Genomic DNA, 14,667 nt, shown 5'->3' on the forward strand with positions numbered 1-14,667 from the left:
TGAAGAAGTACATAAAAAGTTCACAGAAAAAGATAAATGAATGGTCTTAAGGCATGAAAAGATGTTCAGACTCCGTATAAATGGAAACTAAAATTACATTGAGCTATATTCTTTTCTTTTTTTAAGGAAATCTACCCATTGGCAAAAAAAAAAAAAAAAAAAAAATCTAAGGTTATCACACACTGTTTAGGCTGAGGGGAACAAGCCCTCAGACACACTGTCCTCGGGAGTGTGAACAAGCACAGTCCCTAGAAGGGAGTCTTCCAAAATGGAGTCAATCCTATTAAAACACCCCGACTATACAATAAGACATATGTACAAAACTATTTACTGTGACCACCATTTATAACAGCAAGGGATTAGATTAGAATTCGACTATCCATTAGTAGATGATTCAATACCATATAATTATAAAAAGCAATGAGAAAATGCCTGTATATTGATATAAAAAGATCTCTACAATATATCATTAAATCAAAGAAAGCAATCTGCACAACAGTTTACTTACTGTGTCATCTCTTGTATCTGGCAAAAATAAGAATAACATGCTCACATTACCTTGCATTTACATAAACAATGAAAGCTAATTATCTAATTATCTAATTTAATTAGATAAAAAGAGAGAAAAGTGGTAGAGATGAGACTAGAGAGAAGTAGACACCTTTCATGGGGTGCCCCTTTACACTGAATTGAAAACATGGGAGGTAAGGCCCTCTCGGGTCCTCACTTCCAAGATGACCAAGAAAAGAAGGAATAATCCTGGACGTGCCACAAAGAGCCCCTCCGCTGCACCAGCCGCGCCCATTGCACAACCGGGGACAAGGCCATTAAGAAGTAGGTTATTCATTCGGGACAGGGTAGAGGCCGCCGGGTCAGGGACATTGCCAAAGCGAGTGTCTTCGATGGCTGTGTGCGAGCCTACAGGGCTGTGCGAGCCATGCTATCACAGCAGGGCAGCCGGGCACTGCTCTCGGGAGGTACCACAGGACCCAACACCCCCACCCCGATGTGGGCCCGTGGGCGCTGCCCCTTGACCTCCAGTAAGGCCGGTGGAAGGAGCCAAGTACCTAAGGACTGAAGAAAAACTGGTCTCTGGAAAAAAACAAACTGGAGATTACACTTTATTTTTTTGTGTGTGTGTTTACCTTTTAAACAAATTTTTCTTTTATTTAAATTCAATTAACATATAGTGTATTACTAGTTTCAGAGGTAGAGGTCAATGACTCATCAGTCTTATGTAACACCCAGTGCTCATCACATCACCCGCCCTCCTTAATGCCCATCCCCCAGTTACCCCACCCCCTCCCCCTCCCCTCCAGCAACCCTCAGTTTGTTTCCTATGATTAATAGTCTCTTATGGTTTGTGGAGATTATACTTTAAAAACAAAACAAAACATGTGGGGTATTATCTATTTTAAAGAAAAACTACTCTTACTTTGTTTGTGTTTCTTCCCATTGTTTTCCACTGTTTTTGAAAACAGAATTGACATCATTCCTGTTCCTGAACTTTGTACTATGAAAAGCTCTTCATAAAGTATAACAGATGTAATTTTTTACTATAATTCAACCAGCATCCTATAGCTGTACACAATTTCTAATTTTCCAGCTTTATAAGTAATGCTACAATAAACATACCTGGGCACAAATTGCTTTTCTCATTTTGGATTATAATAACGAAATTTCTTGGCCAAATTGAAATTTTTGAAGGCGTTTGACATAAACTGCCTTAACGCTTTTCAGAAAAACTTTAATAATAATCACATCTAACATTTTATGTATCCTACATCCTGTTTGTTATGGACTGACTCCTTTAATCCTCATAAGCACCCTACACCTACAGGTATCCCTATCTTACAGATGAGAAAGTTCAGGTTCAGAGAGATTAGGTCACTGGCAAAAGTCCCATAACAGGAAGTAAAACCGCAATTCAAAACAAGGTTGTCTTGCTTGAGAAACTGTGCTTTCACTATGCTAGAGCTTCCGTTCTTACCACTAATATAAAAATAGTCATTTCACTGAAATCTCACTGACATGAGACTGACATTTTTTTTCATCTTGACATATATGAAAATGGCTTCTAATGGTTCTGGTTTGCATTTAATTGCTTGTGAAGCTGAACATTTTTTCTATATGAATCTTATAGGTATAAAAATGGCATTTATGTTAAAATATCACTCCATGAGTTTTGTTATGATTCAGAAGAAAAAACGTTAATTATTTTTCTTAAAGATTTATTTTATTTGAGAGAGAGAGAGAGAATGTGTGTGTGAGTGGGGGGAGGGGCAGAGGGAGAGGGAGAGAAAGAATCCCAAGCTGACTCCCCACTGAGCGCAGAGTCCCATGTGGGGCTCGATCCCATAACCCATGAGATCATGACCTGAACTGAAATCGTAAGTTGGACACTTAACTGACTGGGCCACCCAGGTGCCCCCCATTATTATTTATTATTAAGAACACACATATGGAAAATGAGCTTGGCTGTAACTATATGCCATAGCAATACTCAAACCAAATTTATGATTTATATATAAACATTTATTTTTTATGTCTTTGTAATATATATGAATAATAAAGTAGAAAAGCTACCAACCACTTACCTCATTATTTCCTCTCGATCTCCATGACTAGCATGTTCTGCTTGTATCTTTTGTCTTAATCTATTAATTTCTTTGTCCAGAATTGATGCAGATTTTTTTACTTCTATCCGTTCTGGGCAGATTTGTCTTGCTTGTGACATTTTCTCCTAAGGTTATAGATGTTTAGTATCTTTAAAACTTGTCTTTGACATAGTAATTCATTGTACTACTTGTGCCGACAAATGCAAAGTAAAATTCTGAACTTAGGATCAGAATTTTAGATGTTTTTAAATTATTTTTACGATCAATGTTATTTCTTTAAGCTTTATATTGAGAAGAGAGTCTAGACTCTATAAATCTTCAAGAGAAAACTGCATTACTATGCACAACTTTAATAACTTGTAAGCTCTCCTTATCTTCCTAGTGAAACAAATTTCAAGTGGCAGTTATGAAAAGTGTGGCACTTTTCAGTCAGCTTTCTGTGTTTTAGGATGGCCTCTGAACACCAAACAGTACTGAAAACACAAACAAAAAGACCCTCATATTCATAAAATATTAAAAAACTCAAAGCACCTTTACACATAGTACTTATTTTGCCCACACTACTCGGAGGAAGGGGTGCCTTTTCCTGACATAAAGCTGCTATCCACTTGCCAAGCTGGGCATTTAAGGAGCTAAGTGGCTGAGAGTGTCACTTTCTAGATCTCGCAGGGGCATGAGATTAGACCTGCTGTCTGAGCTAGAGCCTTCTCCGTGGTGGGTGGCCTCGCGGATTCACTGAAACAGCAGTCCCTCTACACGAGACGGACCGTCCCCAGACCACGTGTCTGTATTTGGAAGGGTGATGTTAAGGAAAACACTTTAACAGCCCTAAGGCGGTAAACAAAACATAAAAGAGAAATGTTGGATAACCTCTAGTTCTTTTTCTTTCATATTGAGTTCTCGTTTCTTTTTATTTAAAGTATCCAAGTGTTCTTTCTGCTTTTCCTCATAATGCCGCTTCCCTCGTTTTTGGTTATCCACTTCAGAATCAGCAAGGTTTAATTCATCCTGTTTGAAGAAAGCCAAAATAATCTTTAAAGAAAAGATTGTTTAAAAAAAATTACCAGCATAGGTACAAAACGAACTGATAACTCAACAAAGTGGACAGGGTAATGTTGCTTCCAGAGGCAAGCGTTGAGCTCATATCAAGGCGTATGAAGGAAGTGAGAGGTTTCCACAAATTAAGAAGTCACAGTATTATATTCAAATCCTAACATGAAGTCTCCATATAGTATGGTCCTTTCAACTTTACTTTGGTAAACAAGAGAGTTTTGTGGAAAGTCACAGAGTTTTAAGCCTGAAAAGACTTAAAAAAACAATGCAAGTGCTGGATATTTACAGAGGTGATCTGGTTTTTTAAAAAGGTGAGTCAGCATGGAAGAGAAAAGGATGCAAAGATATTTGTCACTGACTTATTTAGTCATCATTCTGGAAATAAAACCTCACAATTTTAGCATTTTTAAGATCACCTTAAGAATAAATAGTAGTGGACTACGATAAGGTAAAGATGTATATTATAATGCACAATAACCACTGGAAAAAGAAGAGTAATGGCTTAAAAACTAGCAGAAGTGATTAAAAAAATGAACACTAAAAATTACGAGGCTAATCCCAAAAGAAAAAGAGAGGAAACAGGGACAAGAACAATTAAAACACATATAGCTAACCATTTTTTTTTTTAAGATTAAATGCTTTCTTTTTAAGACCTAGTACAAGGCAAGGATCTAGTCCCATTCGACTCAACACTGTATTGCAGGCCCAGGCTAATTCAATGAAAATGTAAAAAGGAAATAAAAAGCATAGTTACCGGAAAGGAAGAGTACAACCACATTTAAAAAAAGAGATGACTGGAGCGCCTGGGTGGCTCAGTCAGCTTAGCGTCCAACTCTTGGTTTCGGCTCAAGTCATGGTCTCAGGGTCATGGGACTGAGCCCTGAGCTGGGTTCCATGCTGAGTGTGGAGCCTGCTTGGGATTCTCTCTCCCACTCTCTCTGCCCTATCCATCCCCCAAATACATAAATAAATAAAATCTTAAAAAAAAAAGAGATGATTGTATGAAGAAATTTTAAAGGAAAAGCTTTTAAATTAATAAGTTTAGAAAAGTCACTGGATACAATGCCAAAACAAAAGTCAGTAATATTTCTACATGCTAGGAATAATTTAAAAATTAATTAAAATCTATAACATTCACTATAGCATCAAAAACATCAAACATATACCCAGAATACATAACGAACTCTTAAACTCAACAAGAAAGACACATAAACTCAAGTGAAAAAAGGGCAAAGATTTGATCAGACATTTCTCCAAAAAAGATATACACATGAGCAATACGAACATGACAATTTGCTCAACAGTATTAGACATAAGGAAAATGCAAATCAAAACCACAGCAAGAACATTTCATTCTTTGGGGCACTTGGGTGGCTCAGTTAAGCATCTGCCTTCAGCGCAGGTCATGATCCCACGGTCCTGGGATTGAGCCCCACATCAGGCTCCCTGCTCAGTGAGGAGTCTGCTTCTCCCTCTCCCCATCTCTCTCTCAAAAAAATAAAACTTAAAAAAAAAAAAAAAAAAAGAACATTTCACACCTAACAATATGGTTAAAATAGAAAAGGCACACAATAACAAGTGCTGGTTCCCAAGGATGTGGAGAAACTGGGACACTCAAACGTTGTTGGTGGGAATGTAAAGTGGTGCACTTTTGAAAATAGTTTCAAAGTTTCTCAAAACATAGCATAAGCATGTAGCTCAACAATTCTACTCCTAGGTATTTATCCAAAAGAAAGAAAAACATGTACATGAATGTTCACAGCAGTAGTACCCAAAGTACCATCAACTGATGAATGGATCAATAAATTGTGATATACAATGGCGTATTACTAGGCAATACAAAGTTATAAATTACTGGCACATGTTAGAACAGGGATGAACATTGAAAACATTATACTAAGTGAAAGAGTTCAGTCACAAAAGACCACATATTATATGATTTCACCGACATGAAATGTCTAGAATAGGCAAATCTATAGATAGTGGTTGACAAGTGTGTATTCTGTACACAGAATACAAGTCCTGAATATATTTTGTTAGATGTACACAGAAACATTTCTTTTGAGGAACTGTGAAAGGTGTTGTAGTTTTAATTTCATCATCCATGTGTTCATTGCTAGTGTATAAAAATACAATTGATTTTCATTATGTTTATCTTGTTTTCTGTGACTTTGTTGAACTTATTCATTAGTTCTAGGAGTTTTCTTGTAGACTCCTTGAGCTTTTTTTCTAAGTAGACAATCCTGGCACGTCAAATAGAGTTTTATTTCTTCCTTTACAATCTGTATATCTATTATTTCCTTTCCTTGCCATATTGCACTGGCTAGAACGTCCAATACTAACTACACTGAGTAAATGTAGTGAGACAAACATTTTTACCTTCTTCATGCTAACTAAGTTGTTTCTGGTCTTTAATGTGTTGAAGAAATTCTTCATTTCTATTTTTCTGAGGGTTTTATTATTATTATTATTTTATTTATTTATTTGACAGAGAGAGAGAGAGAGAGAGACAGTGAGAGAGGGAACACAAGCAGGGGGAGTGGGAGAGGGTGAAGCAGGCTTCCCAGTGAGCAGGGAGACTGATACAGGGCTCGATCCCAGGACATTGGGATCATGACCTGAGCCAAAGGCAGATGCTTAGCGACTGAGCCACCCAGGTGCCCCTTTCTGAGGCTTTATAAAAAATCACGAATGGGTGAATATTATCAAATATTTGTTCTGCACTAATTGATGTCTGATTTCTCTTCTTCAGCCTATTTATACAGTGTAAATAGTCTTGCATCTCCAGAATAAGTAAACCTCATGTGGTCACTGCAAATAATATATAAAAAGGATACATATTTTATATACTGTTTTTCTATTGTTCAGTGCCATAAATTTCCCTCTCAGCACTGCTTTAGCTTCATTCCATAAATTTTGATAAATCATCTTCATTTTCATTTGGCTCAAATATTTAAAAATTTCTCTTAATACTTTCTCTTTGGACCCTTGGTTATTTAGAAGGATGTTAAGTTTCACATATTTGGAAATTATCTTTCTATTAAAAGATCTTTAATTGAAGATCTTTAAAAGATTTCTAGAATGAATGCATTATGATTAGGAAACACACTGTATAATTTCAATACTTTTAAATTGTTGGGTTTTTTTAATGGTCCCGGAGGTGATCTATCTTGGTATACATGCCACAGGCCCTCGAAAATGAGGTGTGTTCTGCTGGTGTTGGTAGCATTCTCTAAGTATTAATTAGATACTGTAGGTTGATGGTGCTGTTCAATTTTCGAAATCCTTACTGACTTTCTGTCCTATCAGTTATTGAGGGGGTTCTGTCATATTTTGCAGGTTGTATGTCTGGTGCAGCTGTGCTGTTTTGGGGCACACACAGGATTGCTGTGTATTACTGGTGGATTAACCCTTTTGTCATTATGTAATGTCCTTCTCTGCCTCTGGTAATTTTATTTTGAAGTGTACCTTATCAGATTTTAATATAGGTACCCCTGCTTTCATTTAATTATCATTTGCAAGATATATAAACTTCCATTTATTTATTTTCAACCTGTCCATAGGTTACATTTGAATTGATCTTCTTGTAGATAGCATATATACTGGTCATGTTTTTAACCTAATCTGCCTGTATCTGTCTTTTTTTTTTTAAGATTTTATTTATTCATTCATTCATTCATTCATTCAAGAGCTAGAAAGAGAGAGGCCTGCAAGTGGGGGGAGGGGTAGAGGGAGACGGAGAGACAGAGAATCACAAGCAGACTCTGCGCTGAGCATGAGAGCCTGATGCTTGATCTCATGACCCTAAGATCATGACCTGAGCCAAAACCAAGAGTCAGATGTTTAACTGACTGAGCCACCTAGATGCCCTGTGCCTATATCTGTCTTTCAATTGTTTATTTAGACCACTTACATTCAATGTAATCATATAACTAGGGCTTAAATCTGTCATTTCATTGTTTTGTCTTTTTTTTTTTTTAAGATTTTATTTATTTGACAGACAGACAACGAGAGCAGGAACACAAGCAGGGGGAGTGGGAGAGGGAGAAGCAGGCTTCCTGCGGAGCAGGGAGCCCAATGTGGGGCTCCATCCCAGGCCCCTGGGATCATGACCTGAGCTGAAGGCAGACGCTTAATGACTGAGCCACCCAGGCGCCCCTGTTTTGTCTTTTTTTTTAAAAAGATTTTATTTACTTATTTGACAGAGAGAAACACAGCGAGAGAGGGAACACAAGCAGGGGGAGTGGGAGAGGGAGAAGCAGGCTTCCCGCTGAGCAGGGAGCCTGATGTGGGGCTCGATCCTAGGACCCTGGGACCATAACCTGAGCCAAAGACAGACGCTTAGTGACTGAGCCACCCAGGCGCCCCTGTTCTGTCTTTTTATCTATCTTCTTTTTCCTGCTTCATGTGGGTTACTTGAACATTTTCTTAGAATTCCATTATGATTTGTCTATATATAGTACTTTTGAGTATACCTTTTTGAATAGCTTTTTTCAGTGGTTGCTCCAGGTATTATATTTGTATTATATATATTCAACAACATAGTCTACTGTCATAATTTTTACCAGCTTGATTATAAATATACAAATCATACCTCCCATTCTAGTCCTTTATGCTTATTTTTTAAAATTGTCTTAAATATTTCCTCTACATATTTTAGAACCATCTCAGACATTATTAAAATTTTATTTGCTTTTAAACATAATTTTAAAAACTCAAGAAGAAAAGGAAAAGTCTACTGCATTTACGTATATGTTTAACTTGTTTTTCTTCCTTCCTGATGTTCCAAAATTCCTCCTTTTATTGTTTTCTATTTTGAGAACTTTTAGCCATTCTGTTAGAACAAGTCTGCTGGCAACAAGTTCTCCAAGTTTTCCTTCATCTGAAAATGTTTCAATTTTTCCTTTACTGCTGACAGATATTTATGCTAGAATTAGATTATGGGTTGGCTGGTCTTTTCTTTCAGCAATTGAAAAATGTGCTACTTCCATATGGTTTTTATGGTTTCTGATGAGAAACTGGTTATCATTCAAATAGTTGTTTTCGTTTTTGTTTCCCATAGAGGTAAGGTTTCTCTCTTGGTGCTTTTAAGACTTTGTCTTTAGCTTTCAGAAGTTTGACTACGATGTGTTTTATTGTGGATTATTTTGGGTTTATCCCATTTGGGGTTCACTCACTTTCTTAATCTGTAAGTTCAGACTTTTTGCCAAATTTGAAAAGGATGCAGCTATTATTTCTTGGAGTACGTTTTTAGCCCTGTCCTCTTTCTCCTCTCTTTTGGGGACTCCAATGATACAAATGTCAGATCTTTGGGTATACAGTCTCCCAGGTCCTTAAAGTGTTACTCATTTTCTCAGACTTTTTTCTTTCCTTTTTCTTTTTTTCTTTTGCTTGGTTTAGTCTATTTTCTCTCTGTTGTTCAGATTTATAAGGGACAATAGTAAGAAAAATTATGGAACAACTACATGTTCAATACATGTGATAAACTTCAAGGAGACAATAAAATCCCTAAGTAGAAAACTTAAATAGCTCCGTATCAACTAAAGAAATCGAATTCATAAAGAAACTACAGGCCACAAAGAAAATTACAGGCCAAGATAGCTTTGCTGGTAAATTCTATATATAAAAAAGAAATAATTCCAAATATGCAAAAACTTTCAGAAAAGGGAAGGGAAACACCTCCAAACTTATTTTATAAGGCCAATATAGCCATAATAAAAAAAAAAATCAAACACATCACAAGAGATTCAAAGAGTAATGAATAAACAAGGGCCAAAAATCTTCAAGAGGAAGATTGGAATGGAATGTTAGCCACAAAAAAGAAAGAAATCCTGCCATTTGCAACAACATGGATGGAACTAGAGAGTGTTATGTTAAATGAAATAAGTCAGAGAAAGACAAATACTATATGATTTCACTCATATGTGGAGTTTAAGGAAAAAAACAAACGAACTAAGGGGAAAAAAAGAGAGAGAGGCAAATCAAGAAACAGACTCTAGAGAACAAACTGATGGTGACCAGAAAGGAGGTGGTGGGGGGATGGATGAAATAGGTAATGGGGATGGAAGGAGTGCACTTGTGATGAGCAAAGGGTGTTGTATGAAGTGTTGAATCACTATATTGTACACCTGAAACTAATCTTGCACTGTATGTTAACTAACTGGAATTCAAATAAAAACTTAAAAAAAAAAAATCTTCACTAAAATTTTGATGGATTTCAGAACCACCAAAAGAAGGTTTAGCCTGGCAGTTTATTCATTTAGTCTTATATACAAAGACTTGTACACTAATGCTCAAGGCAGCTTTATTTGTAATAGCCCCCAGACTGGAAGCCCGTATGTCCCTCAGTAGGTAAATGAATAAACAAACTGTGATATAGCAAATACAATGGAATAGTACTCAGCAATAAAAAGGAATGAATTACTGATTCAAGTAAAAATACGGATGAATATCATAATCAAAAAGAATAACTTTTATTCTATTCACTTTCAAAATATAGTGTAGACATATGTGCTAGACCATGTGTTATGTTCTGAAAAAGGTCAAACCAAAAAACAGTAGGAGTACAAAATGTGTGATTCCATTATACATAATTCTAGAAAGTGTGTAGACTATAGTAATAGCAAGCAGATTGGTAATTAGAGACAAGGAGAGGGGGTGAGGAGAGAGAGATTATAAAGGGACATGGGAAAACTTCTGAGTGTGAAGGACACGTTCCATTCTCTACTTGTGTGGTTTCATAGGTTACACATGTCAATACTTATCAAACTGTACACTTCCATGTGTATTCAATATACATCAGTTATATCTCAATAAAACTGTTTTTAAAAGTCTCCTTATTTGGGGAGCCTGGGTGGCTCAGTTGGTTAAGCGTATGCCTGTGGCTCAGGTCACGATCTCAGGGTCCTGGGCTCAAGCCCCACATCAGGCCTCTTCCTCTCCTGCTCCCCCTGCTTGTGCTTGCTCTTTCTCCCTCTATTTCTCTGTCAAATAAATAAATATAAAAAAAATCTTAAAAAAAAAAGTCTCCTGATTTAAGGACCACCAAATTAAATTTTACTCAGTTTGTTGGTTTGTTTTTTGGGCCTAGCACTAGTCATATACACTGTGATGATGATCATGGTCATCCTCAAGAGTTACAGTCAGAAACAGAGATAGAAATAAACACCAACCAAAACAGTAAAAACAGCATCAAGAAAGACAGAATATTTGGAAGTATCCCAAAAGGAAAAGAACTTATGAAGTATCTAAAAACTGAAAATATTTACCTCATACAACACAGGATACAGGCTATCTTATAAGACTACAATTTATTGCATCTTGTTCATACTGCTAAAAATAACTATCCCCCATGGTAGATGTCTGATTATAAGAGTTCTATTAAAACTAAAAACACTGTTACATTGAGGATGGAGAAAAGCTGTTCCTTTACTTCAAACAGAATTTTAAAAAATGGGTGCAATTGATGTAGTAGGAGACATTACAATTAGAAAACTGAGTGGCTTATGAAACAGGATGGTTGAACACTTAAGTTTTCGAATCATTTGTGGTAGGAACTTTCACACTAAATAGGTCCACATTTGCTTCAGGGAGCCAAAGGGTAAAGTGTTTCAGGCCACGTTTGTGCTGGTTAATCTTCCCTCCCAGCAACTGTGGAAAGGTATGGATTTAACTCGTAAAATAGGACGAAAAGAAACTGAGCTGAAGTCACTACCCCTTCCTCCACATTTACCATGATTGTTTGATCTGTTCTTGTGTACTTCATAAATGTATGTCCTGGGTATCATCAAATTTAAAACCAAAAGTGAAGCAAGAGAGTATTTTATTTCATTTCATTTTACTGATGAAAGGAAGGCCTACAGATATGAACAGCCAGTTAACGACACCCATCCTGGGTTAGGTGAGGACTAGGAGGGATTAGGTCTAAAATTAAAGTCTGACGTGGCCCTAAACCTGTAGCATTTCTAACCTTTAAGAAGTTACAGCCTTTAAAAAGCAAGCTGGGATGGTAGAAGGAACATAATCACTACAAAATGTTATTCTCTTGGATGTCTAAGGCAACCAGCGTTCCTCAGCGACATTACATAAACTGCTACAGTATTATCACTGCCACTTGTTTCATATAAACCTGTATCAATTATGAGGTTTTAAAAAACTATAAAACATTACCTTGGAATTTTTAGAAGCACAGTCACCCTTGATCCAAACAAAGTCTCTATATTAGAAACTGAGAGGCCTTCCTACTCTAATAATGTAGACCATCTCTCTTTGTAGGCTCAATGTGGGTCACGTTCCCCCAACAACAAATTTAACTTGCAACTAAAACTAAAGCATTAAATTTGCAATATAAATCAAAACAAACTGTTCAAAGTGAGAAAAATATTCCCCATACCAAAATTTCAATGACTATGTATCTGAACAGAGTACTTTACCCCTCATCACCCCTGACACAACATGAACAACTGTCCTAAAAGCAAACAGATTACATCTTAAACCTGCTAGTACATCATGATGGCAGTGCCTCAGGAATTAAATTATTTTGTTAGCCTGTTGGTCCTGCCGTATAGCGTGACATGACACTGGGGAGGAAAAGCCTCTGGGCTACTGGCTGATTGCAAGCAAGTTCACTGAAGGACTCGCCTCCTGGCTTTCAGTTATTTGCAGCCAAGGCAAAGAGCTAAGATCAAGAATCCTTACTGCCTTCTGCCCGTATTTTCTGCTCTTACACTTATTCAAACTCCCAATTCCAGGAGTTGTGTTAGCCTAGAGGTCCCTAAAAGAACAGAACAGAGCTTACTCTTCATCATTTCTTGTTTTGAATTTTAAATTGTCTGGGATGAATAATTTAGGTGCTGATCTTTCCTTTCCTATACTGTTTTAATGTACTTCATCATTTTGATTTTAAGTCACCCTGTTCCATCCCTTACCCATTTAAAATATTTTTTTAATCCTACCTTTGTTGTGACTTCACTTCTCTAATTCCTGAGTCCTGAATTCTACCTTGCCTATTCCTGACGATTTTTAAAATTTATCTTACTCTGTCTTATTTTGTTTTCTTTTTAAAAAACTAATTTTGCCTTTTTTTAGACTTTTTGCCTTTTTCTTATTTCCTGTAGCAAATGCTTTCTTAATTATTTTTCTCAATATTATCTTCAATACATTTTCCTTCCTCACAATTTTAATATTTAAACTTTATATTCTTTGGGGTGCCTGGGTGGCACATACGAGTGAGTCTGGTTAAGCATCTGCCTTCGGCTCAGGTCATGATCCCAGGGTCCTGGGATCGAGCCCCACGTGGGGCTCCCTGCTCAGCGGGAAGCCTGCTGCACCCCCCCCACTCATGTGGTCTCTCTCTGTCAAATAAATAAATAAATAAAATCTTTAAAAAAAATAAACTTTATATTCTTCTTGATCATATAACTTATCCGTCTGTTTTCCCATTTTTTATTCTTATCGCGAAGAGAAAAGAGTTCAGCTGCCCTGGGTTGTAGTCAGGCGGGAGCCCAGCCCCAGACAGCCGCTCCACAGAGACCACAGCAAACCGTTTTTCCAGGCAGGACGTCTGGTACCTTCCTTTCATATTCTCCCAACTCTGTAAGTTAGCTTTTCTAAAATTTTCAATGGACACAAGTATAGTAAAAGTTATAGGCACAATTCTTTTAACCTATTAAAATACCTAAATCCATTTTGATTCAAAGGGGATAGTTTTCCTAAAAAAAAAAAAGGGGGGGGGTATGTTGAAATCGTATCATCAACATACCCCTCTCAGAGTCTTAAAATATACTATTCATTCTTCTCAGAGTCTTATAAATAAAATTTAAAGTTCTGAGAACTGAACTATGCATAAAGATGATGATGATAATAGGTTATTGATAATTAAGCTAATAAACAACACAGGGAAATGTACACCATTTAATTGTTAAATAATTTTATTTTCTCAATTTGGTTTCAAAAAGCATTTGTTTAAAAAAAAAAGCCAGTTTAATTCAGGCTGGAACATTAACAGAGATATATCAATAAATAAGAATTCAGTGGTACTTTATTTCAAGTTGGCTTTTATATCTAATACATAACTCTACTTTTATATAACTAATCCCTGAATTACTGAAGGAAAGCAATGAGGGACAAGAGAATAGGTGATCAAAGAAACAGAACAGACGGACAAGAAAATATCCCTGCTTCTGGTTCTAAAAAAAAGAAGAAGAAAATCACAAAATAAAGAGGGAACAAGAGCTGTAATCTTCTGGGGGAAACAATTTGGCAATTTATGGTCCTAAAGACATGAACAGAAGTGTTTAATTCTAATTGACCTACTGATGAAAATTTGGTTTATATCCCATTTTATGTGGTTATATTTACATTTGACCATAACTTCTATTAGAGAAATATCTAGCAAGTAAAGCATGGATATACAACTGAAACATAAAATACACATATAACAAAATAACAATAACATATACCTTAAGTGGATCTGCTAGGTCTGAAAGCTGACTAATTTTCTGTTTAATTGAATCATACTTGTTTTCTGCTTCTATTTTCAGACTTTTAAGATGTTCCATATTTTCTTTTTGTTGTTCCATATTTTTCTCAACCATTTTCATTTTGATTTTATTTTCTTGGGCTTCATCTTCCTGGTTACATTTACAGAGCATATGGAGTTAATTAAAATACTTAAGTTATGAAATAGAAAAACAGTGTGAAATTCTGAGAGAGGAGACACTACAGATTCTAGGCAATCTGATGAAAGACAAATACAAAGAACACTAGCATATTTTCATACTCTTAGTGGTAAATCAGGAAGTAGAAGAAAATGATTCAACAAAAAGACTGACATTTGGGAGGTAAGTTAAACTGTACTGTGCTTGAGGTCATAATCAAATGGAAGAACTTTTATCTAGTTACTCTTTCTTTCAAAATGCAGTGTATTTAACTAGCGCCAGCCAATATGTTAGATGCTGAGTAAACAAAAATGACCAAGACATAATCCATACCTTCA

At 36.2% G+C, this 14,667-nt stretch overlaps 1 protein-coding gene across 5 annotated transcripts in view; it reads right to left on the minus strand.

Annotated features, from left to right (window-relative positions):
• Positions 1–14,667, minus strand: part of SMC6 (structural maintenance of chromosomes 6) — an 80,463-nt gene that overhangs the window by 16,650 nt on the left and 49,146 nt on the right. For 4 of the 5 annotated variants that reach the window (XM_032430032.1, XM_032430030.1, XM_032430031.1 and 1 more), the window contains 3 exons: positions 14,132–14,302; positions 3,489–3,626; positions 2,598–2,743 (listed from right to left, as the gene is read on the minus strand). In XM_032430032.1, coding sequence (XP_032285923.1) covers positions 2,598–2,743; positions 3,489–3,626; positions 14,132–14,302 — 455 coding nt within the window. The remainder of the gene's footprint in view (positions 1–2,597; positions 2,744–3,488; positions 3,627–14,131; positions 14,303–14,667) is intronic. The other variant, XM_032430033.1, reaches the window with a different exon arrangement.

This window comes from Phoca vitulina, unplaced genomic scaffold (assembly GCF_004348235.1).
Source record: "Phoca vitulina isolate PV1807 unplaced genomic scaffold, GSC_HSeal_1.0 scaffold42, whole genome shotgun sequence".
In the NCBI taxonomy this organism is placed as follows: Eukaryota; Metazoa; Chordata; class Mammalia; order Carnivora; family Phocidae; genus Phoca; species Phoca vitulina.